This window comes from Aspergillus undulatus (genome assembly GCF_047715775.1).
Source record: "Aspergillus undulatus strain CBS 261.88 unplaced genomic scaffold BDV17scaffold_7, whole genome shotgun sequence".
NCBI lineage: Eukaryota > Fungi > Ascomycota > Eurotiomycetes > Eurotiales > Aspergillaceae > Aspergillus > Aspergillus undulatus.
The window spans coordinates 639,492-667,226 of NW_027396611.1; the positions used below are offsets into that span (position 1 = coordinate 639,492).

General features: G+C 51.5%; 11 protein-coding genes across 11 annotated transcripts in view; 5 read left to right on the plus strand and 6 right to left on the minus strand.

Moving 5' to 3' along the window:
• The window catches only part of BDV17DRAFT_279874 (involucrin repeat protein), a gene marked incomplete at both ends in the record, with an annotated part of 2,875 nt that extends 1,169 nt beyond the window's left edge, over positions 1–1,706 (minus strand). Inside the window, 2 exons of the mRNA XM_073759787.1 lie at positions 119–1,475; positions 1,542–1,706. Of these exons, the coding sequence (XP_073619066.1) occupies positions 119–1,475; positions 1,542–1,706 (1,522 nt within the window). The remainder of the gene's footprint in view (positions 1–118; positions 1,476–1,541) is intronic.
• Positions 1,707–2,361: 655 nt separating this feature from the next.
• Positions 2,362–4,397, plus strand: BDV17DRAFT_217320 (putative cell surface receptor/MFS transporter (FLVCR)). Its single transcript, XM_073755529.1, has 4 exons — positions 2,362–2,822; positions 2,886–2,998; positions 3,061–3,409; positions 3,473–4,397. The coding sequence occupies exons 1-4, from the start codon at positions 2,697–2,699 to the stop codon at positions 4,388–4,390; spliced, it is 1,506 nt and encodes a 501-aa protein (XP_073619067.1). The 5' UTR covers positions 2,362–2,696; the 3' UTR covers positions 4,391–4,397.
• Positions 4,398–4,939: 542 nt separating this feature from the next.
• Positions 4,940–5,724, minus strand: BDV17DRAFT_288304 (cytochrome b-c1 complex subunit 6 family protein; the record flags this gene model as incomplete). Its single annotated transcript, XM_073761361.1, has 3 exons — positions 4,940–5,004; positions 5,100–5,222; positions 5,415–5,724. The coding sequence occupies 3 exons, from the start codon at positions 5,722–5,724 to the stop codon at positions 4,940–4,942; spliced, it is 498 nt and encodes a 165-aa protein (XP_073619068.1).
• Positions 5,716–6,802, plus strand: BDV17DRAFT_217370 (uncharacterized protein). The gene is made up of 3 exons (XM_073755530.1): positions 5,716–6,147; positions 6,247–6,310; positions 6,365–6,802. Exons 1-3 carry the CDS (start codon positions 5,926–5,928, stop codon positions 6,610–6,612), a joined length of 534 nt encoding a protein of 177 aa, XP_073619069.1. The 5' UTR covers positions 5,716–5,925; the 3' UTR covers positions 6,613–6,802.
• A 3,242-nt stretch (positions 6,803–10,044) lies between these two features.
• BDV17DRAFT_217417 (uncharacterized protein) lies at positions 10,045–11,479 on the minus strand. Its single transcript, XM_073755532.1, has 2 exons — positions 11,056–11,479; positions 10,045–10,960 (listed from the first exon to the last, which is right to left on the minus strand). Exons 1-2 carry the CDS (start codon positions 11,189–11,191, stop codon positions 10,239–10,241), a joined length of 858 nt encoding a protein of 285 aa, XP_073619070.1. The 5' UTR covers positions 11,192–11,479; the 3' UTR covers positions 10,045–10,238.
• Positions 11,480–12,287: 808 nt separating this feature from the next.
• BDV17DRAFT_217413 (C2 domain protein) lies at positions 12,288–16,526 on the plus strand. Its single transcript, XM_073755531.1, has 5 exons — positions 12,288–12,839; positions 12,889–12,924; positions 12,989–13,363; positions 13,413–14,900; positions 14,950–16,526. Exons 1-5 carry the CDS (start codon positions 12,522–12,524, stop codon positions 16,381–16,383), a joined length of 3,651 nt encoding a protein of 1,216 aa, XP_073619071.1. The 5' UTR covers positions 12,288–12,521; the 3' UTR covers positions 16,384–16,526.
• Positions 16,527–17,637: 1,111 nt separating this feature from the next.
• On the minus strand, positions 17,638–19,370 carry BDV17DRAFT_217462 (uncharacterized protein). The gene has a single exon (XM_073755534.1). It carries the CDS (start codon positions 19,119–19,121, stop codon positions 17,907–17,909), a length of 1,215 nt encoding a protein of 404 aa, XP_073619072.1. The 5' UTR covers positions 19,122–19,370; the 3' UTR covers positions 17,638–17,906.
• A 579-nt stretch (positions 19,371–19,949) lies between these two features.
• On the minus strand, positions 19,950–21,658 carry BDV17DRAFT_217436 (uncharacterized protein). Its single transcript, XM_073755533.1, has one exon. The coding sequence runs from the start codon at positions 21,421–21,423 to the stop codon at positions 20,005–20,007; it is 1,419 nt and encodes a 472-aa protein (XP_073619073.1). The 5' UTR covers positions 21,424–21,658; the 3' UTR covers positions 19,950–20,004.
• Positions 21,659–22,085: 427 nt separating this feature from the next.
• Positions 22,086–23,756, plus strand: BDV17DRAFT_288309 (DEAD/DEAH box helicase; the record flags this gene model as incomplete). The annotated part of the gene is made up of 1 exon (XM_073761362.1): positions 22,086–23,756. The coding sequence occupies one exon, from the start codon at positions 22,086–22,088 to the stop codon at positions 23,754–23,756; it is 1,671 nt and encodes a 556-aa protein (XP_073619074.1).
• A 487-nt stretch (positions 23,757–24,243) lies between these two features.
• Positions 24,244–25,914, minus strand: BDV17DRAFT_279878 (DUF4246 domain-containing protein; the record flags this gene model as incomplete). The annotated part of the gene is made up of 4 exons (XM_073759788.1): positions 24,244–24,565; positions 24,640–25,085; positions 25,141–25,626; positions 25,873–25,914. 4 exons carry the CDS (start codon positions 25,912–25,914, stop codon positions 24,244–24,246), a joined length of 1,296 nt encoding a protein of 431 aa, XP_073619075.1.
• A 325-nt stretch (positions 25,915–26,239) lies between these two features.
• BDV17DRAFT_217492 (Zn(II)2Cys6 transcription factor) lies at positions 26,240–27,725 on the plus strand. The gene has a single exon (XM_073755535.1). It carries the CDS (start codon positions 26,285–26,287, stop codon positions 27,635–27,637), a length of 1,353 nt encoding a protein of 450 aa, XP_073619076.1. The 5' UTR covers positions 26,240–26,284; the 3' UTR covers positions 27,638–27,725.
• Positions 27,726–27,735: the final 10 nt, after the last annotated feature.

Sequence of the window (27,735 nt, forward strand, 5' to 3'; positions counted from 1 at the left end):
TGGAGGCGGGCAAATTCGCCCTCAACATGGACACGAGCCTCTTGATGCTCGTCTTTCTCACGTTGAATCTTCTCTATACTGTTTTGGAGGCGGGCGACTTCGCTTTCAACGCGGGTACGAGCCTCGTGATGCTCATTCTTCTCGTTTTGAATTTCTTGGATAATATTTTGGAGGCGCATGATCTCGGCTTCCGCATGTTCACGAGCCTGGGTTTCAGAATCATCGAGCCCTTTGTTGTTTTGCATTTGCACTTCCCGAACTTCTGCCAGCTCTCGTCGGACATCCTCAAGCTCTTTCATGGTCAAATCGAGGTCTTCCTTTGATTGTTGGTCTTGACGCTCAGCAACCTCGAGCTCCTTCTTGGAGTGGGCCAGCTCTTCAATCAATTCTGAGATTTTGGCATCTCTTTCTGCATCTGACTTGGAATTGAGCTCGCGCTGCTGCTGAATTTGAGTCGTGAGAATGCTCTTTTGTTCTAGCAACTTGTTAACTCGGCTCTCGAGGCCCGAGATCCCAACACTGAGATACGTAAGATGCTCCGCAAGATCGGCATCAGCTGGATTGGGAGCAGGTGGTAGCGTTTGAGCGCGAGGTAGATCGGGATTTTCCATGATGCTGAGAAGCTGTTGGCTCATTTCCACAAACTGCTGCTCGCTAACACGGTCCAGACCCTGACTGGGCGCCTCAACTTTGGGCTGGGAGCCAAGAATTTCGAGTCCATTTTCGATGTATCGGATGTGAGCATCCAGGTCGCCGCTACAGGACGGTTGTGGGAGGTGAGAAAATTCGCTATTCGGGTCAGACTGCAGTAGCATATCTCGTAACCTACTGCCCAGAAACTCCAGTCTTCTTTCCGTTTCTTGAGTAACCTCGTGAGAAAGGCCCTCGGGCTGCGGCGCTCGCGTTCCATAGTTTTCAACTTCATCATGATGATCTGACGATTTGTACAAGCTCCGATCATCGAATTCGTCCACAGTGTTGTTGCTAGAGAGACTTTCGGGAGTATGCGGGATGCCGTTCTTCAGGTTCTTCTTCAGACCCTTGTGTGTTAACTGCAAGACTCCGGCAGTATGCTCGAGCAGCCGTTTCTGTATTTCCTGTACTTGGCGCTCGGAGTGCCAAACGTCCATAGACAGTTCTTCACATTTGCGATTGCTGAGTGCAAGTTCCTCGTTTGTTTTAGCCGGGTTCGCATCGTTCAATTCCGCCCCATCATGATATCCCTCATTATTGTGTAATCGGCTCAAGGACATGGCGGCATCGCGAAGTTTCAGCTCAAGGGTCAATTTTCGTTTCGTAGCGTTCGTGCGGCTGGACAGTACTCGGAGTTCCTTTTTCAATCCCTCGACCTCTTCGACAGACAAAACTTCGTAATTCATGCTATCGCCCATTGCGGTTTCCGCGAGGAGATACATTGCCACCGGATCATTCGTGCTGGGCGGGATAGAGCGGCGAGGATGCGACGTCGAATTCAACTAGCGAACAGTTAAGTCCGGAGTCAACTATTATTTTGGTTTATATTCGCCGTTAGTAAAACGTACCGCATTGTACATCGACTTCTCCGCATTCCCAGGACCGAGCTCATTGCGGTAGCCGTCCAGGAGAACCTTGGTTGGCGGCGGCTGGGGTGCGCCGTACGAAGCGGCCGAGAAATGCCTCGGGTCGCCATAAGACGACTGGCTGGAGCGAAAATCGAGGGCATTCATTGTGGCGAGAGAGACAAACAGTCGTAAGGATATCGTTGAGTAAGAACAGAGAGCGTTGAAGGGGACCGGATCTAATAGGCAGTATACATTCTCGGAGGCCCGGTCTGCCGCCAGGGGAAGGCTAAACTTGCCCGTCGAGGGTAGATTAAGGGAGCGGATCGGACAGTAAGCGAAAGATGAAATAAAATATAATCGGCAAGAGACAAAAATGAGAGCTCAGACGAAGGGCAAAAGAAAGACGGAGTCAAGCTGAGCGGGCTGAAGGAATTGGGAGTTCTCAGTTGGGAGATCGGATTGGCGCCAGTCACGAGAGGATCTGCAGTGTCCAAAGGCGGCTGGCCAAGCCGGAGACTCAAGAACAAAGATATCAATCAGACATTGTTGCCGGGCAGTTCGTCCGAATTTTGAGGATTCGAGGGTTTGTGGAAGGTCTCTTATGCATAACATGCAGAACTATGAGTATCGGCGACCTGCATGGCTGAACAATTGGTTGTGATTGAGATAAGCACGGTGCCCCTGAACGGTACCTTTCTGGCTCTGAAGACAAGACCGTGGGGGCCAGCCCTTGCGGCGGAAGATTCTGGCACATGTCTGTCGTAGTTTAACTTTGATATCGACAGAGGAGTAGCTATCTATAATTATCACTATATCTACCATATGATTAAGCTTCTTCCCCCACAATCCAGAAACCTCACTGGGGGGAAATTAATCTCAGGGTGGGATGGCAATGCGGAGAAATGATCCGTCCACGAACATCTGATCCTCAAAAGTCTGAAACGCAGCCAACCTGAACCGAGGATCTATCTGCTTCCTGATTCCTGATCAATAGGCAAATCCGTCTCATGTCGAAACTCGAAACAGACCCCGGCTAGTTCCTGTCGCGTGAACGGGCCAAAAATGAGAACTTATTTATCGAGTTGCATCGCCAGGTCGGCTTGACTTGTCATTCTCCTCCAATACAATCAATAGTCCAATACCACCCCCACGATAATGGCCCCCGATGCCCACGAGAGCACCGCCGAGCTGCCCCCCTCTGGGCCTGGCTATAGGGTATACAAGCGGCGATTCTGGGGCTTGGCGCAGCTTGTCTTGCTGAATATCATTGTTAGCTGGGATGTATGTTGCTCTCGCTGAAGTATTCTCCCCGGAATTATATACACAATAGATTAACCCCCGCAGTGGTTGACCTTCTCCGCCGTCTCGACTACTGCCGCGAAATATTACAACATCTCTGAAAGCGCCATCAATTGGTTGAGTACGGGATATCTATTCGCCTTCTGTGTTTCGAGCCCGTAGGTGCCGTTTTATACTTCCTCATCATTGTAGGTTACTGATTATATGTATCTTGATCCAGAGTTGTTATATTCACGCTAAACAAGGGCGGTCCCAGACCAGCCATCATCGTCACCTCGTCTCTACTCCTGGTTGGAAATTGGATCCGGTATGCAGGAGCCAAAGCATATGGGGGCATTTTTGGCCTTACTATGTTCGGCCAAATCCTCATCGGTCTGGCGCAACCATTCTGCCTCAGCGCGCCGACCAGGTATAGCGACCTTTGGTTCTCAGACCGCGGACGAACCAGTGCAACGGCCGTAGCCACATTGGCTAACCCGCTGGGCGCTGCCCTGGGACAACTGATCAACTCGTTTTGGGCGGAGGAGCCGAACGAAGTCCCAGATATGGTTCTCTACATCTCAATCATGGTAAGCATGCAACCAGCTCACTCATAAGTAGTAGAAGAAAACCCATCTAAGAAGCATAAACAGGCAACAGTCGCATCCCTCCCCTCATTCTTCATCCCCTCACAACCCCCAACACCCCCCAGCGCCTCCTCCGCCGCAACAAAGACCCCCCTTCTCCCGGCAATAAAGCAGCTCCTCCAAACCCTCGAATTCTGGCTCGTCCTCATCCCCTTCGGCGTCTACGTCGGCTTCTTTAACAGCATCTCCTCCCTCCTAAACCAAATCCTCTCCCCCTACAACTTCTCCGAAACAGAAGCCGGCATCGCAGGCGGGATTCTCATCGTCGTCGGCCTCATTTCCTCCGCTATCCTGTCCCCCCTCACAGACAAATACAAGCATTATCTCGGCACAATCCGCATTCTCGTCCCCATCGTCGCAGTCTCCTACATATCGCTGGTATTCGCGCCGCCCAGCCCCGCCGGGATCGGGCCCTCCTACGTCGTAATGGCCATCCTCGGCGCATCATCCTTCGGCCTCCTCCCCGTTGTCCTGGAGTACCTGGTTGAAATTACGTACCCGTTCTCCCCCGAGATCGGGAGCACAATCTGCTGGACGGCGGGTCAATTATTAGGCGCTGTATTCATCCTTATTCAAGACGCGCTTAAGGCTGGGCCTGGGCCAGCCGATAACCCGCCGCTGAATATGCGCAATGCGCTTATTTTTTCTGCCGTTGTGGCTTGTGTCGCTGCGCCACTTCCTATCTGTATTGGGTTATTCGGTCGTGATGTTCGCAGGAGACGTCTTGATTTCGATCGCGGGGTAAATCTAGATGAGGTGGAGGCGGGGCGGATTGAGAGTATTGGGATAGAGACTGATCGTCGTGGCGATGGTGGTGGTGGTGATTCTGGCTATTTTGGTTCGGTTGCGAGTGTGAGCGTTGAAGCTCGGCCTGGGAAATCAAGGTTCGATCTTGGGGTGAAACTTCCCTGGGGGAAGAAATGAGATGTATGATTCATTTATTGATCCTCGCTAATCTGGTAATGCTTCATTTCTTCGGTATTTGTGGCTAGGGTCATTGGATAGGCGCAGGCGTCCGTCGCTTTGTATGGTCCTAAGGTAATTATCCGCTTTAGTCTTAATCGAAAGCATGATATCCTGTCCGTGTAGTACTCCACCGCGAATGCCATCAGGAAGGGGTACACGTAGTCATGGCAAAGACATGAATGGGTTGACTCTAGAGAGAAGTAGCATTTCTAAAACAACAAATAGATATGATATAAAAAGGCGGAGACCAGCTATCTGTACATACACATCAAAGGACAGGACGCAAAGCTATTCGCATCATCCTTCAATCTCTAAGCGCAAAAGTCGACAAGAAATGATACAGTATCCCAATCCCAGACCAGGTGCAGTCGGCGACGTTTACACTGCTGGCCTTTTTTTTATAAGTTGGATGTATTCCGGATGAGCAGGTTCGTTTATTATTGGCAGGGTCTCGTTATTCCGGTGATGAAGAAAACCGAGGTCGGGGATCGTGAAAGCGTGTCTCCTTTATTTGAGGGCTTTCCAGAGCTTGGGGGCGGCGCACTGGGTGGCACAGTGGGCGAGGTGGAAGACTGCCGAGGAGGGTACGGGTTAGTCGCGGTTTATGAAAGTGGTATGTTGATGGTGATCGGCCCAGAAATTGGTGGTCGGTGTGCGATGTACTTACACTCCTCAACGCAGTCCTCCTTGGGACCCTTGTAGTCCTCGTCCTCCTGCTGCGCGGTTACGCGCTCGACACACTCGTCGTAGTGGTGCTTGTAGGGAGCGCACTGAGCGGAGTTGGCACATTCTGATAGGGCATCAAGTTAGCCGACGGTAAATTTGACAGGTGTTTTGGCGATTGAACAATTGCTTCAATTTCAATGGCTTCGGAGGCGCAATTTCGATATGCGTCACCGGGCGGAGCGATACACCGAACACGCAAGCAAGGCGCGGAGCGAAGAAACAAGTAAAGGTGTGATTCAATCAAACAAATACTCACCCTCCTCGAGCTTGGGCTTAACATCCTCAGGCTCCTCCTCCTCCTCCTCCTCCTCTTCCTCCTCCTCTTCCTCTTCACCCTCCTCAGCATTCTCAGCCTTCTCCTCCTCCTCCTCGGAGCTCTCTTCGGGGGTATCCTCAGCGGACTCCTCGCTCTTCTCGGTGCTCTTCTCTTCAGCCTTGTCGTCGCCCTTCACCTCAGAATCCTCCTGCTGGGCGGTGGCTTCCTCGTTGTTCTCAGCGGGAGCCTCAGCCTGGGCCTCGGGGAAGCCCCAGGAGAAGACATCAGAGAAAAAGTCGGTAAGACCCATCCTGAACCGTCTAAGAAGTCAATTGATGAGACTGGAAGGACTGGGGTTGACGGGGGTGGGGGTGGATGGACGGTAACGCAACGACTAGCGAGCGAGGTTGGTGAGGTTTGGTGGTTTTCACGAAGCTGGGCTGGTCAGGGAAAATCGGAATCCCCCGGCCGCCGGCGAATGCAATCATCGGCCACGTGATTGGTCGATGGCATGCCCGCCAGGAACATCAACACCAATAGGCGGACATCGTATGTTCTACCTCAACTTCTAGCCCAGATTTTATATTCGATTCGGCTGGACCTGCAAGTCATTTATTTTATCATTCTGGACACCTTTTTTCTGTGCATTCAACATGCTACTACTCGACGCGAGCAAAACAACTCAAATCGAATATCTGGACATACAGCAGGTCCACACCGGTCGAGGCTAAAGGCTAGTCTTTTCACCTTATTGATTGACATCCTTTGCTCTACCGTACCCTGTGATCCAATATCCGTGGAGGTTAACCCCCCACGGCAATAATGACAATAGAAATCAGGAGTGCGCGTGATATTGTATTATTCGCGTGCGACTTTGTCACGGAGGCTCCAGGGGAGTTATCTCCTTGTTTCCTTTTTCAGTACCGGTTTGGCTAATATCCCACTAGGAGAGGTCATAATAAAGAATACAAGGAAGGGAGCCGCTTCCTCCATAGTTTGTGCAGGAGAAAGAAGATGGATAAAGGCACAGAAGCTGCGGCGTGAAGGAGGAAGTCACAGGTTCCTGGTCAAGGACTCTTCGCCACCTGTCCACGTGTGTGCTGCTTCTTTGATACTTAACGGTCTCATTGGGAACATCCTTGCTGACGACCCGCTTTCTACGATCTCGCCCATTGTCGTCTGCACAGTACTAGAATAAAGAGACCATGGTCTCAAGCGATTGAAGCCAACCGGGCTCAGGATGGGGCGACTTTATCCTTTTTGGGCCTTTGATCAGACTCTTTTTGAGACCGCTGAAAGCGTCTTTTGGGGATCGAATCCTGCTGCGACACGATATAAGAGCCATTCAGATTGGACAGAGTCGGTATAGGCTGCCTGCGACGCTATTGATCTTGATATCGGACTCCACTGTTTCAATTCCTTTTTGACCGACCTTTCATCATGACTGAGGCGGCAGGGATTCTTAGTAGCCTTTGAAGTCTTCATCACTCTGCTGAAGCCCTTGAAAGAACGAAAAAATCTCGCCCAGGCCTCGAGGACAAGGCCCACTACCACTTACTAGTATAAAGTTACCCTCCATGCCAGCTGAACAGGAAAGTCGCCATATATTACCCATCAGAACATTCTCAGAGAGAGAAAAGAAGAATGTAAAGAAAAGGAAACAACAACAACAACTTGTACGGATTCCGGATGTCGAGATAAGGATTCGGATCGGCTTCCCGAAACCTGGTGGACGGATCATCAAGGCGTCGCCTTCGATTTCTCACCCTGGCGTACTGTACTCGGGGACCAGTGTCCTTCTATTTTCCCAGCAACACCTTCGGAGTGGCGACGACACGCTATTTCTGAGATACACTTTCATATCAACGAGCGGTACCCGGTTTATTATACCCTAAAACTTCATAAGAGAGGTCACATGCTATGGCGGTTACCGGATCCAGAATTGGGTGCTCCTGCAGAGGGTGACCGTAACCTGATGCTAACAACTGATAGTCGGTTCCCAACAACCGAACACTCCATTCCAGGGAAAGGGTCCCATCCCGTGAAGATCCTCACCCTGCCCGCTTTTGTGGAGGCAATACTCGTGAATTCTCGCAAGGACGTAGCTACCCTAGGTATCTCGCTCTACTGTGGGATTGCATGCAATTGGCGCTTGCAAATAGTCACCTCGCTCATATCACTAAAGAAATCGCCCCAAAATTCCAAGAAATTTGGAGTTATATGATGGAGGGGATACCTGAAGGTGCGTCAATGGGTAAAGCATTAGTTCGTCTTGACGAGAAGCTTTTCGCTGAGGGCGAACCTCCCGAATATTATCCAAAGGTACTATCGAGGTGTGATGCGAAATTCCTGAAGGCCTATGGTGAGTAACGCATTCGCCCGTCTTAAAGGAAGCTTTCGCCGAGCGCCAACCTCCCGTGTGCTATCCACTATGGGTCTTTGACTCTCATTGAGCTTCTAGGCTGCTTGTTCTACTCCATTATTTTGGCGGATATCCCACTATGTCGCTCGTTTGCTTATGGCTCTCTCCACCATGTTGCTTTTGATTTTGCTTTTGGATTTATTTTTGCCTTTCTCTCTGCCTTGTACAAAGTGGAACCAATCATATTTGTCTTCTGGAAGGTGTCTTAGCCCATGTTGTTCTCCCGTTGACTGCTCGAAGACCTGCGAATGAGCTCTTCCAATCTGTAGATCTGCACTCTAAGACACCAATTTCCTGCTGGCTTCCGTTCACGTTTTATCAGCCAGCTGATGAGACATAAGAACAATGAAACTAACTTTGCCCCTCCTCCTGAGAAGCAACGCAACCCGTGACATAAATAACTTCGTCCCACCCTCTTCCTCCAACTTCCTGTTTCCCTCCGTCTTCCTCTCTCAAGTTTCCTTCCCCAAAGTTTATTTTGCCAACAGCCTCTATCCAAACCTTTCTGTATTGGATACCGCTTCGAAATCGCATACCTAATACACTCATCACTCCTGCAAGCTTGCCGTCGCGCTTGATATCGAGCGAACGGGCCGCACCAGAATCCGATCTCTTCCACCTCCTATCCGCTTGACATGTCGCCTACACAGCAGACTGGGTTACATACTGCCGATCAAGTGCAGATCGTCCTCAGTTCTTACCCAGAACTCGCCATGGTGAGATTTGCGATTGCGGGTTCGGCCGCGTTGGCAGGGGCATCACATAGCGATCACCGCGGACGAGGTCATCAACCCGGAGAACGTCGGTCTTGTCTCACCAGTTTATCTTCTTGCGGATAAAGTGTTTAGCTGCCATGAATTGGACGGAATGTCAGCTTATTTCGCCATTTGCGACGCGATGAACCTCCTCGTTCCCGCTCGCGCACACCAGGGGCTGGGGGATCGAGATGCCCTAACCTTCACACCACCACAACTGGAAGCGCTTCTTTGGGGTTTCCCCAGATTCGTTGAACTAGCCAAGTACCAGAAGGTCGATTGGATTGTCGTTTTTGGTCTGATTTGAAGTGATCGCAACCAAGTCGGTCGTTGGCTGTCTCTCTGACAAGCTTTGTTGGCTATTTCTCGTCTGTCCCGTATTGAGTTTGCGTGTTGGAAGTGTGTGACTTGATTTTTTATGCGTCTGCTTCTGTTTGCATTGCCATAGAATAGACTGATAGATTTCTTTTCTTTTCAATTCATGAATTCATTCTCTGTCGCGAAGTATCGTATCTCAACAACCTCGCCCTATTCACCATCTCATCCCCCATGCACTTCATCACCTAGACATTTCAAACAGACCGCGCTATCCCCAGAAGGTCATCTGTCGATCCAACGTAGAACGTTCTTTCAATCTGGAGCTGCAGGCGGCGCCACTTTGGTCGTTGGTGCAGCGGCAGATGAAGGTAGATATAGTGAACCAAAATTTCTTTGGCTTGTGTAAAGGCGCCAACCGTAGTTATGGAGTGGTTGGACTACGTAGCCACCAGCGAGCTGGGTACGGTGGAACGTTACCTAGCTAGCGTCGCTCGTAACCGGGCTCTGATGATGAAGGATTTGGAAGATGTGGGATGAAAATTACATCTCTATGGTTATGTCGGATTTGGTTGGATTGTGTTGGACTGGGTGACTATAGTAGAGGTTGGTTGTTCTCTGGTTGTCCAATTCCGCACCTGGCCTACTGCACTGCACATACAGTACACCGGAGTTGCGGCGTGACGCTATTTACCTCCCGTCAAGCTAAGCGGCTACCTAGGTAAGCTATACAAGAAGTGGCGGCAGCTGGGCAGCCAATCTCCATACCCGAGCTGGGTCAGCATGTCGTCCAATCTGATCTTTAATCCTCAGCTTCTTGCAAATTGGAGCCCAGAGAAACCCGGTACTCGTTCCGTTGAACTTGAACTTCCTACATCACATTCTTGGATAGCTGACATAGGAATATGGGGACGTTGAGATTGCAACGCCCTCGTCTCCCTTCTATTTCCACGCCTGGCGAAGTTTGTCTGGAGGAGTTGGGTTGATGATAGATCATTAGAGCAAGACCAGATGCAAATGGATAAAACAGGGTAGTAGTAAGCACCTGATCGTCTCAAGCTCCATGGTTCGTGTGCATATATACCGTCTTCTCAGTTTGTAGGGGCACCGGATGCGCATTGCTACGGGTAGTTTTACTAGGAAGGGGTTTCGATGTCATTGACGTGGATATCATATTCGGAAAAATCCGTTCAGAAAGTAATCTTAACTCATGTTTTGAAAGGGTGGAAATGGCCTCATAAAAAAATGCTTCAGAAATTTGGCTCAGAAAATTCCGGCGGGATCTTTCCTTTTCGCAAGTAAAAAAAAGGACTGATTTCGTAGACAATCACATTACCACCCCTGATGCCACCAAGAACCCAACCCAAACAAAAAGAGAACGATGCTCCCGTCGCGAATGAAATCCTTCAACAACTGGATATACAGGAACGGCCCAGTTGGCCCGCTGCTCTTCATCAGGGCCCTAGTCGCGCCTAGCACAAGCTCTCCCGTCGTAAAGAAGAGGAACGGATTCTGCGCCGTAGCCGGAGGCGGCGGTTGCTTGCCGTACATTGCAACAGATGAACTGGTTAGTAAAACAAGGTAGATTGCCAGGATCACGGAGAACAAAATATGCAGAATCTTGAATGCCAGCACAACTCTCTTCTGCTCTTCAGACTGTTGCTGGCCACCAAGCATGCTCGACATCCACGGAGGAAGACCGAGCGAAGATGCGAGGCCTGGAGGAAGACCTCCAGGGAAATCACCACCGGCGCCTGGACCGGCACCGGCATTAGCTCCCTGCACCGCGCCGGGCATTCCGCCCATAAGAGAATTGAGTAGCTTCAAAGTTGGGTCTTCTTCTTCGCCGGCGTCTTGATGAGAAGGGACTGGTTGACGGAGGAGGGCGCGGAGGACATCTTGCTGTTCACGAAGCGCATCTTGATCCTCAACACTCGGCGGTGGCGGTCTGAATGTTTGTTGTGCTTGTTGGGATGTCAGTCGTGGCTCAGGGCTCGGCGAGGGGATAGCAGCGGGCGGTTGTGGGGAGGGAGATGGTGAAGGTGCTTCACGATCTATACGAAGAATCAGTTAGCCTAAATATCGCATACGACGGAGAGAATGAACTAGAGAAGCAATAGAGAGAGAGAGCCAAATAGTGGTGTCGTACCTTGTGAGGGTTTTCGTCCGCTCAAGTTTGTGATTTTGTCCAGCCGGGAAGCTCCTCCCTCCCGTATCTTGGCTTCGCGGCGTTCGCGGCGCAGGCGAGCTGCTCTTTGCGCTGGGGACTCTTCAGGCGAAGACATGGCGAAGCTGGCGATGGACGGTTGTGGTTAATGACGTTGTGGGGTTGTTCGTGGATACAAGTTTAAGGGATACAAAGGTCGCAGTGTTTGAGGAACTAATGAAGCAGAAAAGGCAAATGGACGAGATCTGGTGTTTACTTCATTCCAAAGCTTCCTGTGCTGAATGCTCGGAGTCGCAATGCTATGGAGATCTGAGATTGATGTTGGAGTTGAAGGTGAAATTCGCTGATCGCCTGAAGGCCTGGCCGCGGCGGGCAAAGATGTCCCTTACCGAATCAGGTCTAGCGCTCAGATTTCCCACATCTCAATGACAAGATTCATCGCTTCAGTCTTCGAGGTTATGATACGAGTGGCGCTTGAATAGATAGAATCAAGCGACTACGAATTGATATTTGGTATCTGAGGCAGCAGAAACAAGAAGTAGATCAGCGTTGCTGTTGTGTGAGTCGATACTACTGAGAAAGCGTATACATTCCCGAACCGGTTGGGGTGGTCGCATACCAAAGTTATTGATTAGTAGCAAGGAGATGTACTCTGTAAGCTCGCCAGGCAGCTCTAGCCGTTAGAGAACATGATTCAACTCCCTTGAAGCATGACAAAGAGCGTTTGATAGGCGTGTTGATGGGTCCATATGTCATGACATTGAATGACGAAACCGCAATGCACAAAACAATGCGCATGGGGGCTGGGGGACAGAGCCAGACTGCGCCGTTGCGGAGACTGGGTATATATATTTGTTTTTTCTCCTAGCTTAAACCAGGCAATGACTTCTCCGCTGACGACAGTATGTGGGAATATATACTCCAGAGTAGCATGAGACGGAGCTGATCTAGCCAGCCATAACATCAACCCACATGACATTTGAGATCCATCAGGCAGCGACAATAATAGATATACGATCAGCAAAGCCAATGGGAAGTTGACTGGTTTGAATCGGAGAAGGCAGCCCTAGAGAGGGCGAGATGGTAGCGAGATTGCAGGCAAGGGCTGTGGTGACATCATTGCCGGGTCCACCATAGCAGCTCGTCGCACGCTCTCACACGCCCATCCACTCTATCCCCGATCCAACAAGACGCGCATCCAGAGCCAATTCATCCCCAGTGACGTAGCTTCGGCCGGTAGGGCTGGCGACCTTTCATCATGTTCTTTTTCATCGCCTGCCCTCCCTCTCTTACAATTTCAAAGCTTCGGTTGACAGCCGACTCCGCGGAAACCCTACCACCTAGCTCTGGAAGCTAGATACTCCATTGAGCATACCAACCAATTACATTCACCTTGAATCAGACCTCATACCTTCTTGCCTCAGGAATCAGCTCATAGATCATTCGACATGCCTGTCCATCCCAAGGGGGCCCAATCCCCCACCCAGCACCGGGTTGGGGAGCACTGGAGCGGAAACAACCCCGTTCCAACGATTGGTCGTTTCATGGAGCGTCTGAAGGCAGACCAGCAAGACCGCGAAGCCCATGAGAAACTCACAGCGGAGAGGAAACAGAGAGAGCAACAACAGAATGAAGGCGCCGTCCCGCATCGCCCCCGGAAGGTCGGCAAGGGCAGGACACGCGAGGTCACGGACCCTACCACTGGGAGGGATATTGAAGTTGAAGACTTGGATGAGAGCGCCATGGATCCTGTGAAAGATCCAAAGGTAGTATACCCTTCTCCATGGGGATTATAAACGTTACTGACGAAGCTAGTTGGTGGTCCCCAATGCCAATCTTGGTAAAGACTCGGTGAGTTTCCTGTCACTTTACATAAATAATAATAAAAGAAAATGGCTGCTGACATCTGATAAAGCCAGTGAAGACCGATCCGTCCCAATCGATTTCCGATTACAAAGAAAACCAAGACATCACAGCACCTCCCGATCCCGTCGCAGAGGGGACTACCTCAGATGTCCCGATCCATGGCGAGAGAACGAACATTCTCTTTCACCCGACCCCTACAATCTCCTTTAAGCCCATGTTTGAGAATCTAGAGAAACGAGGAAACACTTTATGTGGAGGGATAGTATTTGGCATTGTCGTCTTAGGCCGGACCTTCGGCGCCTCATACTGGGGTCTTATTCCCCTAGCTGCCTGTATCGCTAGCGGTGTGTGGTTGTGGGTACAAGAGGTGATTCGGAGTGGGAGGGAGATGGAATGGAGTAGCGAGCAGTTGCGCGGACAAGTCGTAAGTTAATATGTGCTTGATGAAAGCGACATACTAAAAGACCATACAGGCAACGGCGAATCTGATACCTGAATCTGTTGAATGGATGAATACGTTCATGGGAATTATCTGGGGCATGATTAATCCCGACATGTTGGCACCAATTGCTGATACGATTGAGGATATCATGCAAGCGTCATCGCCTGGCGTCATTGAGAACGTTCGCATTGCTGAGATCGACCAGGGGAACAATCCGATACGACTTCTGAGTCTGCGCGCTCTTCCGGATGAGCACGTTCAGCAGTTAGCTGAGAATGCTCGTCGAGAGAATGCAGAGAACAAGGACCCAGAGGAAGCAGCCGCCTTGGAGGAAGGAGGGAGCTTCTACAACTTCGAGGCTTCCTTTGCCTACCATGCAAAACCAACCGGCCAGAGCGCTTCTGCTAAGGCTCGCAACATGCACATGCAGCTCGTTTTCTACCTTGGAGTCCGTGGTCTCTTCGGAGTACCCTTCCCGGTCTTTGTTGAGCTAATTGAGATGGTGGGAACAATCCGTGGCAGACTGCAACTGGTTCCCGAGGCACCGTTCGTCAAGGACTTGACGTTTAGTCTTGCTGGGATCCCTCACGTCAAAGCTGGCTGTATGCCAATGTTTAGAACCGGAGTCAACGTCTTGAACCTTCCCTTGATTTCCAACTTCGTCAACTATGCCATTGGTACCGCTTGCGGTATCTTTGCCGCTCCGAAGTCGATGACGATGGACCTCAGCATGATGGTGAAGGGTGACGACATAGTCAAGGACACCCAGGCGCTTGGAATTATGTGGGTCCGTATTCATCGAGCCACAGGACTGAGCAAGCAAGACAAACGTGGCAGTGAGGGTGGTGGCAGTGACCCTTACATCAACCTTTCGTTCTCGAAATACGGAAAGCCAATGTACTGCACAAGGGTGATCACCGATGACCTGAATCCCGTCTGGGAAGAGACGGCCGCACTACTTGTGAACGCTGAGCTCATTAAAGCGGACGAGAGCCTTAGTGTTGAGCTCTGGGACTCGGACCGCCACACAGCAGATGACGTCGTTGGCAAGGTCGAACTGCCCATTCGTGAAATGATCCAGCACCCGTGCCGCATGTACCAGCATGTCTCAAAGCTTCAAGGCGTCAACGAAGGAAGCGAAATGCCCGGAGAGCTGCACTGGGAAGTTGGGTTCTTCGGCAAGCCGAAGCTACGGGATGAGCTGAGAACCGACGGTAAGATCAAGGACCTACCGGATAACCTCAAGAACAACCCTAGTTTTGAGGACGAAAAGGGAGTCATCACCACTCAAGAGGAGGAAGCGGTCACGCACACGCCCCCTGACCCTCTGTGGCCCAGCGGAGTTCTCAGTATCGTCGTGCACCAAATCGTCAACCTCCAGCTGGCCAACATCAAAGGCAGCAATGGCAACCGTCAAGGACGGGAATTTGAGCCTGCGAAGCCTTTCGGTGAAAACACCGAGGAGCAAGGCGATGAGCTGCCAACCAGTTATTGTAAGATCGTTCTGAACGACGAGCTCGTAAGTCATTCCTTCCCATCCATGTATTTCACATTTAACCTTGGACTAGATCTACCGCACTCGAGCAAAAGCCTTGAGCTCGAAGCCCATCTTCAACGCCGGAACGGAGCGTTTCGTCCGTGATTGGCGCTCAGCTGTCGTCACAGTGACAGTTCGAGACCAGAGATACAGAGAGCACGACCCCATCCTCGGCGTTGTCCCCTTGAAACTTTCAGATCTTATGCAGACAAGCTCCCAGGTTACTAGATGGTACCCTCTCGACGGAGGAGTTGGCTTTGGCCGGATCCGCATCTCGCTCCTCTTCAGACATGTCGAGACTAGACTTCCTCCCCAAATGCTCGGCTGGGACGTCGGGACTTTCAAATTCACCTCCGACAACCTGACCGCGCAAGGCCTTACCCAGAAAGCCAAGATCCGCGTCCGAACAGGTGGAAGCAGTGGCAAGATCACGAAGCACGTATGCAGCGTCAACGGAGACAGCGCCACTTTCGACCTCTCCCAACTTTCCCTCCGTCTCCCCGTGAAACACCGCTACCGCGCCCCCGTCGTCTTCGAATTCATCTCGCAGGGCAAACGCAATGTCACAGGCTACGCGTGCCTCTGGCTGCAACACCTCGTTGACAACGAAGAAACTGATATCGACGTCCCCATCTGGCACACCAAGAACGGCAAGCGCCTGACGCAGAACTACATCACAGAGGATAACCTCGAGAACAAGCGCAACCCCGGCCTAGAGGACATCACTGAAATTGGCCGCCTTCGTTTCCGCTGCGCTTTCACACCAGGCATCGACGAGTCCCACGAGCACTTCGTCGTCGACAACAACTCGCGCGAGACCTTCGAGACCTGGGAGGCTTGTATAGCCGAGGGCGTCCGCTCGCGCCACATCGCCGCTGAAGTCCCCGAGCGCACTGAGCAGATGCACGAGAAGTCACTCCTGCAAGGCCGCGACATCCTCAAGGTCGCTGACCCCAGGGAACGCCGCCGCTGGATAGACAAGGAGGGTCAAGACTGGAGCGGTGCGTTCGGACAAGACCCGCTTGCTCAAATCAAGGAGCAGGAACAGCGACGTAGCACCGCTGGGAAGAGTGACTACGACTCGCATTCGTCCACTAGCGAACCCTCTAACGAACATGAACACGAACACGAATCCTCCCAACACAATACCCCCAACGCCATCTCCAACCCGGACTCCCACACAAACGCCTCATCCACATCCCCTCAGATTATCTCCACTCAAAGCACCAGCCGACTCACTACCACCTCCACGGCCGACACGGCATCAAGTTCCACAACACCTTCCAAGCGAGCCGCCAAGCGCAGTGAACAGCGTCAACAGCGCGGCCTAATGCAGTGGAAGCCCGCGCGCAACGCGGCGTTCGCGAAGGACGAAGCCAAGTTCGCATTGAGGAGAGTGAAGAATAAATTCGGGGGTGATCTTAGCGGAAGGGAGCCGGATATTGAGACGGAGACGGGCAGTTAGATTGGTTTCATACATACTGGGTGTTGCCATTGTTCGGTTGTCGCATGGCTGGATTTTCTTGGATTTTCCTTTGTTGACTATAGTATGAATTTGTGTGTATGGTATGATGACAGATGAATATTTTATGCCTGGTTTGATTGATTTTCTTTAGCTTCAGTATTGTAGCTCAACTTCGCTTGGACTGCACCATTTGGTAGGCTTCCAGATCATGAATAATATTCTGGCTGGTCATAGTTCATATACGTCGATGCCAACTCAGTACAAATACCCTAGTCAATCATAAACTGCCACCGGACAAGTGCACTCGGGTGCAGGTGAGGTCTCCCGATCAAGAAACAGGCAAATGACTCACTCCATCGCCAACATTATGATCTATGGACTAATCAACCATTCATCTAGCTTGAATGCGTATCTCATTCAACAGTCGAAACCATATCTAAGCCAAAAAACAATCTAGATAGAGAGACACAGCTAGTTGGAGAAGCAAACGACACTAATATCAACAACCTACCTAGGTAAGGTTCGCGGTCCGCCCATTCAATCTAGATACCGCATTTGTAGTTAGTTCCATGAGCAGTAACCTAGATCACTGGCCCCGCTAATCATATTGTGAACATATTCTTACCATTCTGTCTATCTACTCTAAACCATACACTTTTAAGGTTTACCCACAAACGTAGTCAAAGGCCCTAAATTCGGGGTTGGGCATACGAGGTATCGTATCCGTATTCGATTCCAATTAATGATTTGAATCAAGGTTTGACTTTGGCTTTGGCTTTCCGAGATTTAGGTTAGGTTGCGCGAGGGCCGTTCTGGAAGGATGGAAGGATGGAAGAAGGTTTCGTATTTTGTTTTACTTGCATGGCGGCGCGGCGTGGCGTTGTATAGTCTGTCAAAATCAGACCTACTCAGAACTGACTGTGCTCTTCCTAGGCAGGGCGATCCTATTGACAGTTTGAGTGACTACAGCGTCTACGCGCAATAAGCGAGTGCATAGTAATGCATAAGAATAGCGGTAAATTTGGATTGCTTTATTTGCATGAATCCATAGTATCAAGGACTGAAATATGCAATGTAAAGCCGAAGTGTTGTACCAGACAACACGTCTTCGTATTTTTGCAGATTATAGATAACTCAGAGATTGGAAGGTAGGTATGTATAAATGTCCAAGGTAAAAAGAGTAATTAAATATATATATAAGAAACGAACGAAAGAGTTATCCTGTATGCCGCTATATAACGCAGCCGACATGGATGATGAATAAGATGATCTATAAATAGAGAAGAATACTGAGAGTAGAGCCACGTATACCCTGGATGTATGGATGTAATGGCAATGTACTCCGTACTGTGGCTCCAGCTGAGTTCAATGCGAGGTGGGTACGTAGATATGATGATGCGAGTAAAATGCCACGCTTCTAGAACGATGATGACGATGATGAAGACGATGATGCATAAATCGTAAGCTAAATGCGACGTAGATGTGATGCAGATGCGAGAAAGTGCAGAAGCCTCACTCGCTAGTTATTGAGGCGGACGATGGTCGGGGTTTGAGTCTGCGTCTGACGCGGGGGGCTCTAGTGAGCCTGAAAGTGAAAGAGCGGTGTTGACTTGTGAGGTGTCGCGGGGCGCAGGTATTGACAAGGTCGGGGGTGAGAGTAATTGCGTCGGGTTTTTCGGCACTGAGAGGACGGGGACAACGGGCGCGGGTGTCTCGGGCCCAAGGTCTGGTTCAGATTCGGAGGGGGTAGATGTCGCTGTATTTGATGTTGTAGAGGGTTGTAATGATTTTGCTGTGCTTCCGGCTTCGTTGAGCGGTCCCAGTGTCCACCTCCACTCTCGGCGCCGCTTGAGGCGGCCTTGTCGCGGTGTCTGGGGTGTCCGCGTATACGGATCCTCTAGACCCTCCATGCGGGCGATTGCGCGAACTTGTCGCTCGTTGCTGCGGTACTTTCGCTTCTTTTTCTTCTTGTCCGCGGACGGTTCTGAAGCGCTGCGCTCATCGTCGGACGGTGTAGTATCAGATGAGACGAGGCTGGAAGCAGAGTAATCTGAGTCGTCATCGGAGCTCGTTTCGCAGGACCCTGGTTCCGAGTCGGAGATGATATCTGAGTGTCGCGCGGTGTACTTGACGGTCTTGATTTCCTCCTCGAGCGGGTTCCGATAGCTGACTTGCTTCTTGGTGGGGAAATATACCCGGCGCGAAGTTGAAGACCCATTTGGTCCGTTCGCGGCGGCTATGCTCGGTCGCCGCTTGCTCGACTCCAAACATGAGTTTCGAAGAATGCTCTTCACGCCGAGTGGTAGCTGGTACGGATTGCTGGAAGTATATGGTGACGCCGGCTTAGAGAAACGGTTGCTAGAAGATATAGATGGGGAAGCGTTTGCCGAAGGCGGATATGCGACGTCGTATGCATTCTTGAAGGTGTTGCGGACGGTAGGAGAAGCTGTAGGACCAGCAGCCAGCGAGAGCGATAAGCCCGTCGTCGAGCTCCCAAAAGTCATAGGCAGTGACGAGGTTTGGAGAGTAAGTTTTGGTCGTGAGAGCGTGGGGGGCCGGCTCGGCGCATTTGATGTTAACCCGCAAGCCATGCTGGGATGAGGATGTGGATGTGACACTGTCGGGTGTGTATGTTGTGACGGGAGAGCGGGGGACATGGCCGGGTTTGAAGCAGAAGCCTCTGACGAGGAGAGAGGAAGATGATGCGAGGCCGGAGGAGGCATTTGGGTCGCGAGCATGGCGGAGGCGAGCGGCGCAGTTGCAAACAAACGGTGAGAGTTCACTCGTGCCGCAGCAGCAGGGATGGTAAGGTAATATTACAATTGTGATAAGACGGAGAGAACAAAGACGAGGTGCGAAGAGGTGCTGACGCAGAGATGTCACAGAGGACAGGATTGGCGCAGCAGCGAGAAGACGAGCGGCGGTGATGGCAGTGCGCCCCGCATGTGAGCGCTTAGATGAGAGCCCAGAGTGGCTGGGAGTCGTAGTGGGAGTGCACCCTCGACGAGGAGGTTTGGCCGCGTTATATGAAACGAGGAACCATCGCTGGGGTCGGATTTGAGTCAAGCAGTGGCGGAAAATTCAGCGCGAAAAACAGCGATCGAGCGAGTCAGCCTGAGACTGGGAATTGGGGAGTTGGAAGTTGGGAATTTGGGAATTTGGGCGCTCTGGAGGTTTCCCGATTTAGACGGGATGACGCCGCTGCGGAGTCGACGCGAATCACCGACAAGAATAGATGAACACAATGATTATTATTATAACACATAAAGAAGAGAAAATAGAATTAGAAGAAACACCTCCAGGCAGACTCATTCCCTCAGTCCCAACAGAAGCAGTCGCCCCCAATAAAAGGATAAGGATGAGAATTCAGGATGAGAATCGGCGGGCGATCGCAAAAAGTGGCAGTTCTAAATTTAGACGGGGACAGTCTGGACACTGCTCTATACAAGCTCGTATTATGCTCCACTATCGCCTTGCTATAATACGACTGCGAAGAACTATAAAATTCTGATGAGACATCTTCAGAAAACTCGGAATTATAGATTAGCTGCAAATAGATATATTTTGCAATTGTACAATGAGTGGATTTGAGGACTAGATCGCCATACTTGATGTCTCAGGTCAACCCTTATAAGCAGGCGGTGCTTCCTTCTCTGGAGGAACCTCAGGAACCTGGGACCCTGAAGCTGTGGCATCACTGTATCCCGGCAGTTCACCTCCATCACTCTGGCCCTGCGACACCACTGGGCCCGGCACTGGCACTGGCACTGGCACTCCTACCATCTCCGGGCCCGGCAACACCCTCACCACCTGCGACGACCCTAACTTGAAACTCTCCCCCGCAACAACCCCCTCCACCTCCCAGACCAACTCATGCGAGCGAACGATATTATACGCGACCAGGTCCTCATGCAAACCCTTTTCTGGTACCCGTATGCCCAGGGTCTCACCTAGATTGATCTCCCCGCCCGTGCCACCAGGCTTCGACCCAGATGTCGCCACGGGAGTAACAGAGATACTGAGGTCCTGACGCAGCAATCCAACTGCTCCAGCTGGAAGAAGTTTGACCTCACCAGAGGACCTGTCTAGTCCGTGCCGCTCAGCCTGGATAGCCGTCCTTGACTTGACGCGTAGACTGAAACTCCTGATAACCACATCCTGCGGAATATCATAGATATCCTCACTCGTCAACCCGGACATCGTAACCGGCTCGATCTTCATATTAACAGGGATAATCCCCCCATTGCCCACCTGCAAAAACTGCGGCAGTGTAAGCGCCAAAGCAAACGTCAACCGGGGCACCTTCGACGACCCAAACATCTGCCTCGTCTTTTGCCCAAAGCTCAACTTCCCATCCCCATCCCCAGCACCAGGGACAAGCCTGTACGCAGTGACAGTCCTCTGGCACATCCAAGACTTCATCCCAAAGTCAGATATCGGTAAACCCGGGTACACATTCCGCAACGGGAACGGCGCAATAGCCACATGTTCGTCGCGCACCGTTCGCCCCTTGTGCTGGTGAACGAGCTGAATCGTCGCCTGCACATAGTACTCCGTAAACCCGTGCCCCTTCTTCCCCGTGAACCAGTTATCCCCGTCCCAGAAGAACGTTCCCGGCGGCGGGAACGGCTCGTCATGAACACCGCCAGGTGAGGAGAAGTACTTCCGTTGCCATTTATCCCGCACGTCATGCACAAGAGGCGGGATGGTCAGTGCAAATCGCCATGATTCACCCTGTGATCCTGATGGGATATGTAACGGCGCACCAGCCGCCAAGACCTGCGCCTGGGAGGCGGCGCGCGCGCTGAGCGTGTTGAATGAGGACCGGTAAGTATGCGTATTCTGCCCGCGCCGAATCTGGAGTTTTGTCTTTGAGCGCCCGTGCAGAGACACTGTGACGCGGGCTTCGGGGGCCACGCCAGCGGCAGTGCGGTGGACGCGGCCGGTGATAGTGTCGCCCGGTTTGTGCCAGCTGTTGTCGGGGGTATGTTCTAGGATTATGGAGAGTTGTGCGCTGGATGCGGCTTGTGTTTGAGGCATGGTGGGTTATTTTAGAATATCATGTCGTATGTGGCTTTCTTTGTTTTGGATTGCGACATTGCATCCTTATAATGTTGTTGGGCCTGGAAATATTGGCACAGCCCCGCCCCGGGCGAACATTGGGATGGGGGCGAAAGGGTCGCAGCCAGTGGTGGTCTGCCTTTGGAGAGCGATGTCGTCACAGGGGTGTTTTGGCTCTGAATTAGTTTTCTTGATTTTATTCTTCCGTGAATTTCAAGTTCAAGGTAGTTAGTTGCATTAACGCAGAGCTAAGTAAGCATCAGATAAGCCTTCCTGTAGGCGATCTATACAGGTCACATGACATGCACCTCGAGGGCCCAGACTTGGCAGGAGGAAATCTCTGCCTGTCAACAAAGATTCATCCACGATCAACAAAGCGAGAATGAGCTGAAAGAAGTCTGATTCACTTACTGATGATATAGATTATTCACTTGACGTGTTTCGAGGTTATGTGGACTCGAAATTTGCATCAGATTAGAAGAAACAGCTTCCACCTCAACCCCAGCCCCATATCAACTAAATCGGTATCGGTGTCTGCTGGTAGACGCCTTCAACCTCTCAGTACTTCTAGTACATTTGCATCCCAACCTCGATTTGCATTTCCAAATCTCTACAACAGCATTCTCAAAACATCGTCCACCATGCAAAGTGAAAACAGTGACACCACGGAACCATTCGCCTCCATGGCCGGAAAGCTGGACCCCAAGCTCATGCAAGCCCTCAACGTGCTAGGCTTCGAGCACATGACGCCCGTCCAGCAGCGTATTCTGAACGAACTCCCAGACTGGCGCAGCGACTGCCTCGTCCAGGCGAAGACGGGAACCGGAAAGACCCTTGCCTTCTTGCTGCCTGCTCTGCATTGTCTCCTACAACGCCAGGCACCACCGGCAGGGCAAGTCGGCGTCCTGATCATCACGCCGACGCGAGAGCTTGCGCAGCAGATTGCCAAGTCCTGCAATGAGCTCACCTCGCAGCTTGACAGGCCGCTGGAGTGTCATATTGCTGTTGGTGGCACGGCGAAGAATACTCACCATGCGCAATTTATGAAGGGGTCGCCGTCGGTCCTTGTAGCCACCCCGGGCCGACTGAAGGATTATCTGTCCGAGCCCGAGACGGCAACGAAGCTGTCGAATATCCAGACGCTCATCTTGGATGAAGCCGACACGATGCTCGAGGCTGGCTTCCTTGCTGACGTGAAGGAGATCCTCAGGCTCATCCCGCCAAAGAGCACCGGCTGGCAAGGTATGTGCTTCTCAGCCACCGTTCCGCCCAAAGTCAAGGATGTGGTTAGCGTTATCTTGAAGTCAGGGTACAGTAGTATTTCCACCATTGACAAGAATGAGCTGCCCACGCATGAGCGCGTGCTGCAGCACTATATTACCATCCCGTCCGTGGAAGACACCTTCACCACACTGACTGCGCTCCTCAACCACGAAATGAACGCTAGCTCAAAGATTATCGTCTTCGGCGTAACCGCCAACATGGTCTCTCTCTTCGCCGCAGCATTCTCAAAGGGCCTGACCCCCCTGAAAGTCTTCGAGATCCACTCCCGCCTCACCCAAGTCGGGCGCACAAGAACGACCCAGCAGTTCAAGGAGGCCAACTCGGGAATCCTCTTCGCTTCCGACGTCATCGGCCGCGGCATGGACTTCCCAAACGTCGACCTCGTCATCCAAGTCGGCCTCCCCTTAAACGGCGAACAGTACGTCCACCGCGTAGGCCGCACCGCCCGCGCCGGCAACGACGGGCGCGCAGTCATTCTCCTCACAGAGCGTGAGTCCTTCTTCCTCAACACAAACCGCCAGCTCCGCATCAAGCCGCACCCGCATGCAGACGCCATCCTGACGGCTGCCCCGGCCATCTCGGAAACCGTCAACCAGGCCATGTACGCCGTCGAGGAGAAAAAGAAGCAACGCGCTTACTCGTCGTATATCGGCTTCTGCAAGGGAGATGGAAGGCTGAAGCAGCTTCAACTTGATAAGGCCGGGCTCGTGCAGCTCGCTAACGACCTTGCTATGAAGGGTATGGCATGTCCTGAGCCACCACCCATGGAGAAGAAGATTGTCGGCAAGATGGGGATGAAGGGTACTCCTGGCTTTAACTATGCAACCGCAGAAATCTTGGCTTCTGCTACACCTCGTGGCTCTCCTAAGGCTCAGCCTAAGGGTCAAGCATCTGCTCGTCCCCAGGGCAAGCCTCGTGATGCGCTGAGCCCCGGGGCTGGCCAGGGTGGCGGCAAAGGCAAGGGCAAGGTTGCGAAGTATAGTGCGGGTGTCGGAAAGAAGCAGGCTGGACGACAGAGGAAACGGTGAGGTCTCAAACCGCGGGGGGACTAATTTTGGTTTGTAGAGCTGGGAACAACGCTGGAACCGCGTCGCTGGTCGTCCCTTTCGGCGTCAATTTCCCGGGTACCTTGCTTTGTAACTTAGATGGGTGTATTTTATTGTATTTGATTCAGAAAGATTCCATATATAATGTTATTGTTTCTCGAAGATGACGAGCGGCGCGTCAGATTTCTTAGCCAGCGTTGGTCGAGGACGATGGTCCATGCATCTAAATAGCCGAGTCGGATGGATGCATTGTATTGCCCTGCACTGCATGTCAATGCTCGCTCGGGAAAAAGACCGAAACTCACCCAAGTGTCATGCATTCTGGATTGTCTCATCTTTCGTCCCGAATTTCAAGTTCTAAATCTTCTATTGCGCAGGTGCATGCACACACCCGGCCGAGCAAGCCGCAAAACCCCAGGTTTCAAACGGACCAAGGTCAAACGGACCGACTGATCGATCAATAAATCAATCAATGCTCGCACAGATTAAAGTCACCCGTCTCAAACGCTTTGTTCGCCATAATAGTCTTTGCTGTGCGCTCCTCCATAAGCTCCAACCTATACTGGCAAGCTTCCTCCAGAGTGATATAATCAATATCCGCATACTGCATAACCATATCCCATAATTCTTGCGGAAGACGGGAAAGGGGTTGTGAGATCGTCTTTTGCTTCTCATCCTGCCAGTGCTCTCTCTGCGGGGGGACATTCGCCGACGAATCAATCCGGAAGTGAGGGTCCACCAGAAAGAGCGCAAGGATCTTGCGGTGGCCTGGCTTCGATCGGTCGGCAAGGCTAAACGGGGAAACGCGGTGCTGGGTCGTTGCCTTTTACGTCGTCGGCGAAGCCGAATACTTCTTTGCAGGAACGAGAAGTTGTATTGCTCGTAAGGCATGTCGTTGATGTCACGTTCGCAGGCGTGTTGTCGGAAAGAGAGGCTGGAGTTTGTGGTGTTTGTGTTGGAGTAGTAGTATAGAGCGCTGGCGCAGATGTGTTCGTTTACTGCGCCTTCGATGTGCCATGATCCGCCTTCGTATTCGGGTTTCCCGAGGGTGAGCTCTATGTTTGCTAGTTTGATAATGATTTGGAGTCCGTGGGAAAAATTCTTGCATAGGTTTACCGTTTCTATGGGGGTGATGATGGATGGGTCGAAGACCTTGGGTTCGGGTTTGACGATTCGGCGTACCCTTTCCCATTCATCGTACGGAGAACCGTCTGGAGGATCGTACTCAACTTCGCCGTAGTCAATGCGGTGATTTTGGTTGTCGTTGTTGAACAAGGTGACGTTCCACAAGGGGATCGTTAGGGAGATTATCTTCTCGATGACATGGTAGAGCGGGTGGATGGAGGTTGTTGATGTAGGACACAACCTGGCAGCCGCCGTCACTCGTAAACTCGATATTGCATGGCATCCACTGAAACCTTTTGCTGAATCCTGAGGAATAGCCCGTTCCGTCCGGCTCCGCTGGGAGTAGTTCACCTTCACCGGCATGGTTCAGGCAATCATCTAGACCCAGCAAGCGCTTGCGAAGAACCCGTATGCGGCCATATATGACCGGGAAAAGAGATGGGTGCACCAAGTCCACCACCTTCTCGCCCGAATTTGGGTGAAAGTCTTTCTTGAGGGTCTCCAATGGAGCGACGGCCTTGTGTAACTCATGCTGTAGTTCTGATGAGATGGCGGTATCAGATAGCACGACACCGCTGTCCAACGGCATGATCATCCCGGTACGAGTAAGGTAGCCAGCTTTCCACCGAAGCTCCTCTATAAGCCAGTCCATCATCTTGGGAGAGACGCCCCTCCCACTAGCGGCTGCTTCCTGACGCCATTTTGTGGTGATTTTATCGTCAAATACCTAAAGAATCATGGTCAGATGAACGTCGCTGAAACGGTGACGATGTCTAATCTGCGATCCCACTTCAATGGTGGGGTTCATGATTCGACGCACCACAATCTCCCGAAGCGTGTCAGCCCTCCTGACATTCTCTTAGCACATGCTACTTTGCAGGACCAGCGTCAATGGGCCTTACCCGTCGTCTAAATCATAATACAAAAGTGCTTTTGAGAAGTACCTGCCGTCCAGTCCACGATTGAGGGGTACCGTAAAGCCCAGGAGATCGAAGCGCCATTCTTGCATAGACATTTCGACAGGGCCAGCGATGGCAGGTACTCTTCTGTTGCTGAAGCATTGTCAGGGGTTGGTGGGTGCTTTTATACTTCCTTTTGTACCCGTGACAAGGGGAAAGGAACTAGCGGCAGGTAGACGCAACCCTAGATGCCTAGGCACACCCTAGGACGCCTCATACCGTGTACATTGTGAATGGGAGATCGGAGAGTTGCAGTAGGCAGCCACTGTTGACTGGGCGTGGGGTGCTCCTTCCCAGTTTCGGGCTAGTGCTTTCCGGCCCGGGACACTCAATCTCGACTCCTTTCATCGAAGCATGCTGCCTTCCACAATTCATCTGCCCGTCATCCTTGAAAGAATGTGCCCCAACGAACTACCCTAGGTACGAATGCCGCGCAAATTGGTCCGATCTTGTGATCGCTGCCACAGGCTTAAGGAGCGATGCATGTGGCTGGACGACTCGAGCAGCTGCGTCCGCTGCTCCCGCCTGGGGTTTCCATGCAGCAACACTCGCCCGAGGCGAAGGATCGGCCGCCGGCCTCTTTCTGCAACCTCGCCGCAGGCTACTACTACTACTAATACTATACTACCGACAGTGCCTGCATCAGATGATGCAACATCTCTGATATACAATGGTATATCTGACTATACCATCTATAGTAGCTTTCTCGTGGGTCCGGCCTTCTGGAAATGCCACTACCAAACTCTGATATTACACTTTGAAAGACACAAGCCAATGCTGATTGACGCCTATCTTGCTTCTGTTATGTCGGCTGCTCGGTCCAGGAACCAGAATGGGATGGAGGCTGCTGGAGGTGGCATATCTGCTTCATATCGTCATGCCTCATCTGCGTTGAAGAGGCTTCGCGAAATGCATGTCACAGACCTTGATCAAGCCTCTGCTTGTTTAACCCTGGGGTCTATGGTTATGCTTTTTGCTATGTTTCAGAGGCCTCAGAACACTTTTACCCTAGCCCGACAAACTCTTATTCTGATCAAACCTGTTTATGAGACGGTGCAGTGTCCAGATCGCCAAGAGTTCTTTTTTCTGCCCGGCACAATTATATTCGAAATGGTAGGGTGCCTGATATATGGCTTGCCTCCGACAGTCAAGTATCGTCCACCCGTGTCTGAAGTCTTTGTTGATCGCTACCTGGGACTTTGCACCTTTTTGCTCCCATTATTCTTTCGACTCTGCGAGCTAAATTCCATGCATTCGACCGAGGACCGTGGAGACGATGCTACGGTGACCCAAGCTCTGAATGGGTTGGAAGCTGAAGTGCTCGCCTGGCAACCGACCGTTCCAGCTGACATATGTTTACATATGTCTGCCCTCGAAATGGCTCACGTGTCTTGTCAAACGCAAGCCATGCGTCTCGCTGCCCTTCTCATCATCTATCGCCTCAGATTTCCATTTGGCCTAAACGACCTCCCTGCCCGGGCAATGGCCATGTCTGTCTTGACCCAGCTGGAAACAACCCTATCGATTACGGGCAAAGCGGTCAAGTTCGCCATTCTTCCAGTCCTGTTGGGTTGTGTAGAACTGAAAGACCATGCAGAACAGGAAATATGGCTCGCCAGGGTTCCAGAATTGGTCTCTTGCTCTAAAGAGTATGGTCTACATATCCAGTGTCTCATCAAGTCTTTTTGGACAGTCCGGGATTCTGGTTTTTCTTTTAAGGGATATAATATTGGTCGTTTTCTGTCACCCCATGATGGCAGCATGAACTTCTGGGGTTGATGTGCAATCCTGAGCAGCATTTGGTATGTGAGGTTTATGCTAGACTGGTCTATATCAATTCTAATTCAACACCCATGAACTAAACAAGGAAGCAAGAA

Coding starts and splice junctions, on each gene's coding strand:
- BDV17DRAFT_217492 (XM_073755535.1), top strand. CDS start 26,285: ATGCCGCGCAAATTGGTCCGATCTTGTGATCGCTGCCACAGGCTTAAG.
- BDV17DRAFT_217436 (XM_073755533.1), bottom strand. CDS start 21,423: ATGCCTCAAACACAAGCCGCATCCAGCGCACAACTCTCCATAATCCTA.
- BDV17DRAFT_217320 (XM_073755529.1), top strand. CDS start 2,697: ATGGCCCCCGATGCCCACGAGAGCACCGCCGAGCTGCCCCCCTCTGGG. Junction 2,999..3,060: donor GCCTTCTGTGTTTCGAGCCC/GTAGGTGCCGTT, acceptor ATCTTGATCCAG/AGTTGTTATATTCACGCTAA. Junction 3,410..3,472: donor TTCTCTACATCTCAATCATG/GTAAGCATGCAA, acceptor AAGCATAAACAG/GCAACAGTCGCATCCCTCCC.
- BDV17DRAFT_217413 (XM_073755531.1), top strand. CDS start 12,522: ATGCCTGTCCATCCCAAGGGGGCCCAATCCCCCACCCAGCACCGGGTT. Junction 12,840..12,888: donor ATCCTGTGAAAGATCCAAAG/GTAGTATACCCT, acceptor TGACGAAGCTAG/TTGGTGGTCCCCAATGCCAA. Junction 14,901..14,949: donor TCGTTCTGAACGACGAGCTC/GTAAGTCATTCC, acceptor ACCTTGGACTAG/ATCTACCGCACTCGAGCAAA.
- BDV17DRAFT_217370 (XM_073755530.1), top strand. CDS start 5,926: ATGCCCGCCAGGAACATCAACACCAATAGGCGGACATCGTATGTTCTA. Junction 6,148..6,246: donor CACACCGGTCGAGGCTAAAG/GCTAGTCTTTTC, acceptor TAATGACAATAG/AAATCAGGAGTGCGCGTGAT. Junction 6,311..6,364: donor GTCACGGAGGCTCCAGGGGA/GTTATCTCCTTG, acceptor TCCCACTAGGAG/AGGTCATAATAAAGAATACA.
- BDV17DRAFT_217417 (XM_073755532.1), bottom strand. CDS start 11,191: ATGTCTTCGCCTGAAGAGTCCCCAGCGCAAAGAGCAGCTCGCCTGCGC. Junction 10,961..11,055: donor CGGACGAAAACCCTCACAAG/GTACGACACCAC, acceptor TTCTTCGTATAG/ATCGTGAAGCACCTTCACCA.
- BDV17DRAFT_217462 (XM_073755534.1), bottom strand. CDS start 19,121: ATGCTCGCGACCCAAATGCCTCCTCCGGCCTCGCATCATCTTCCTCTC.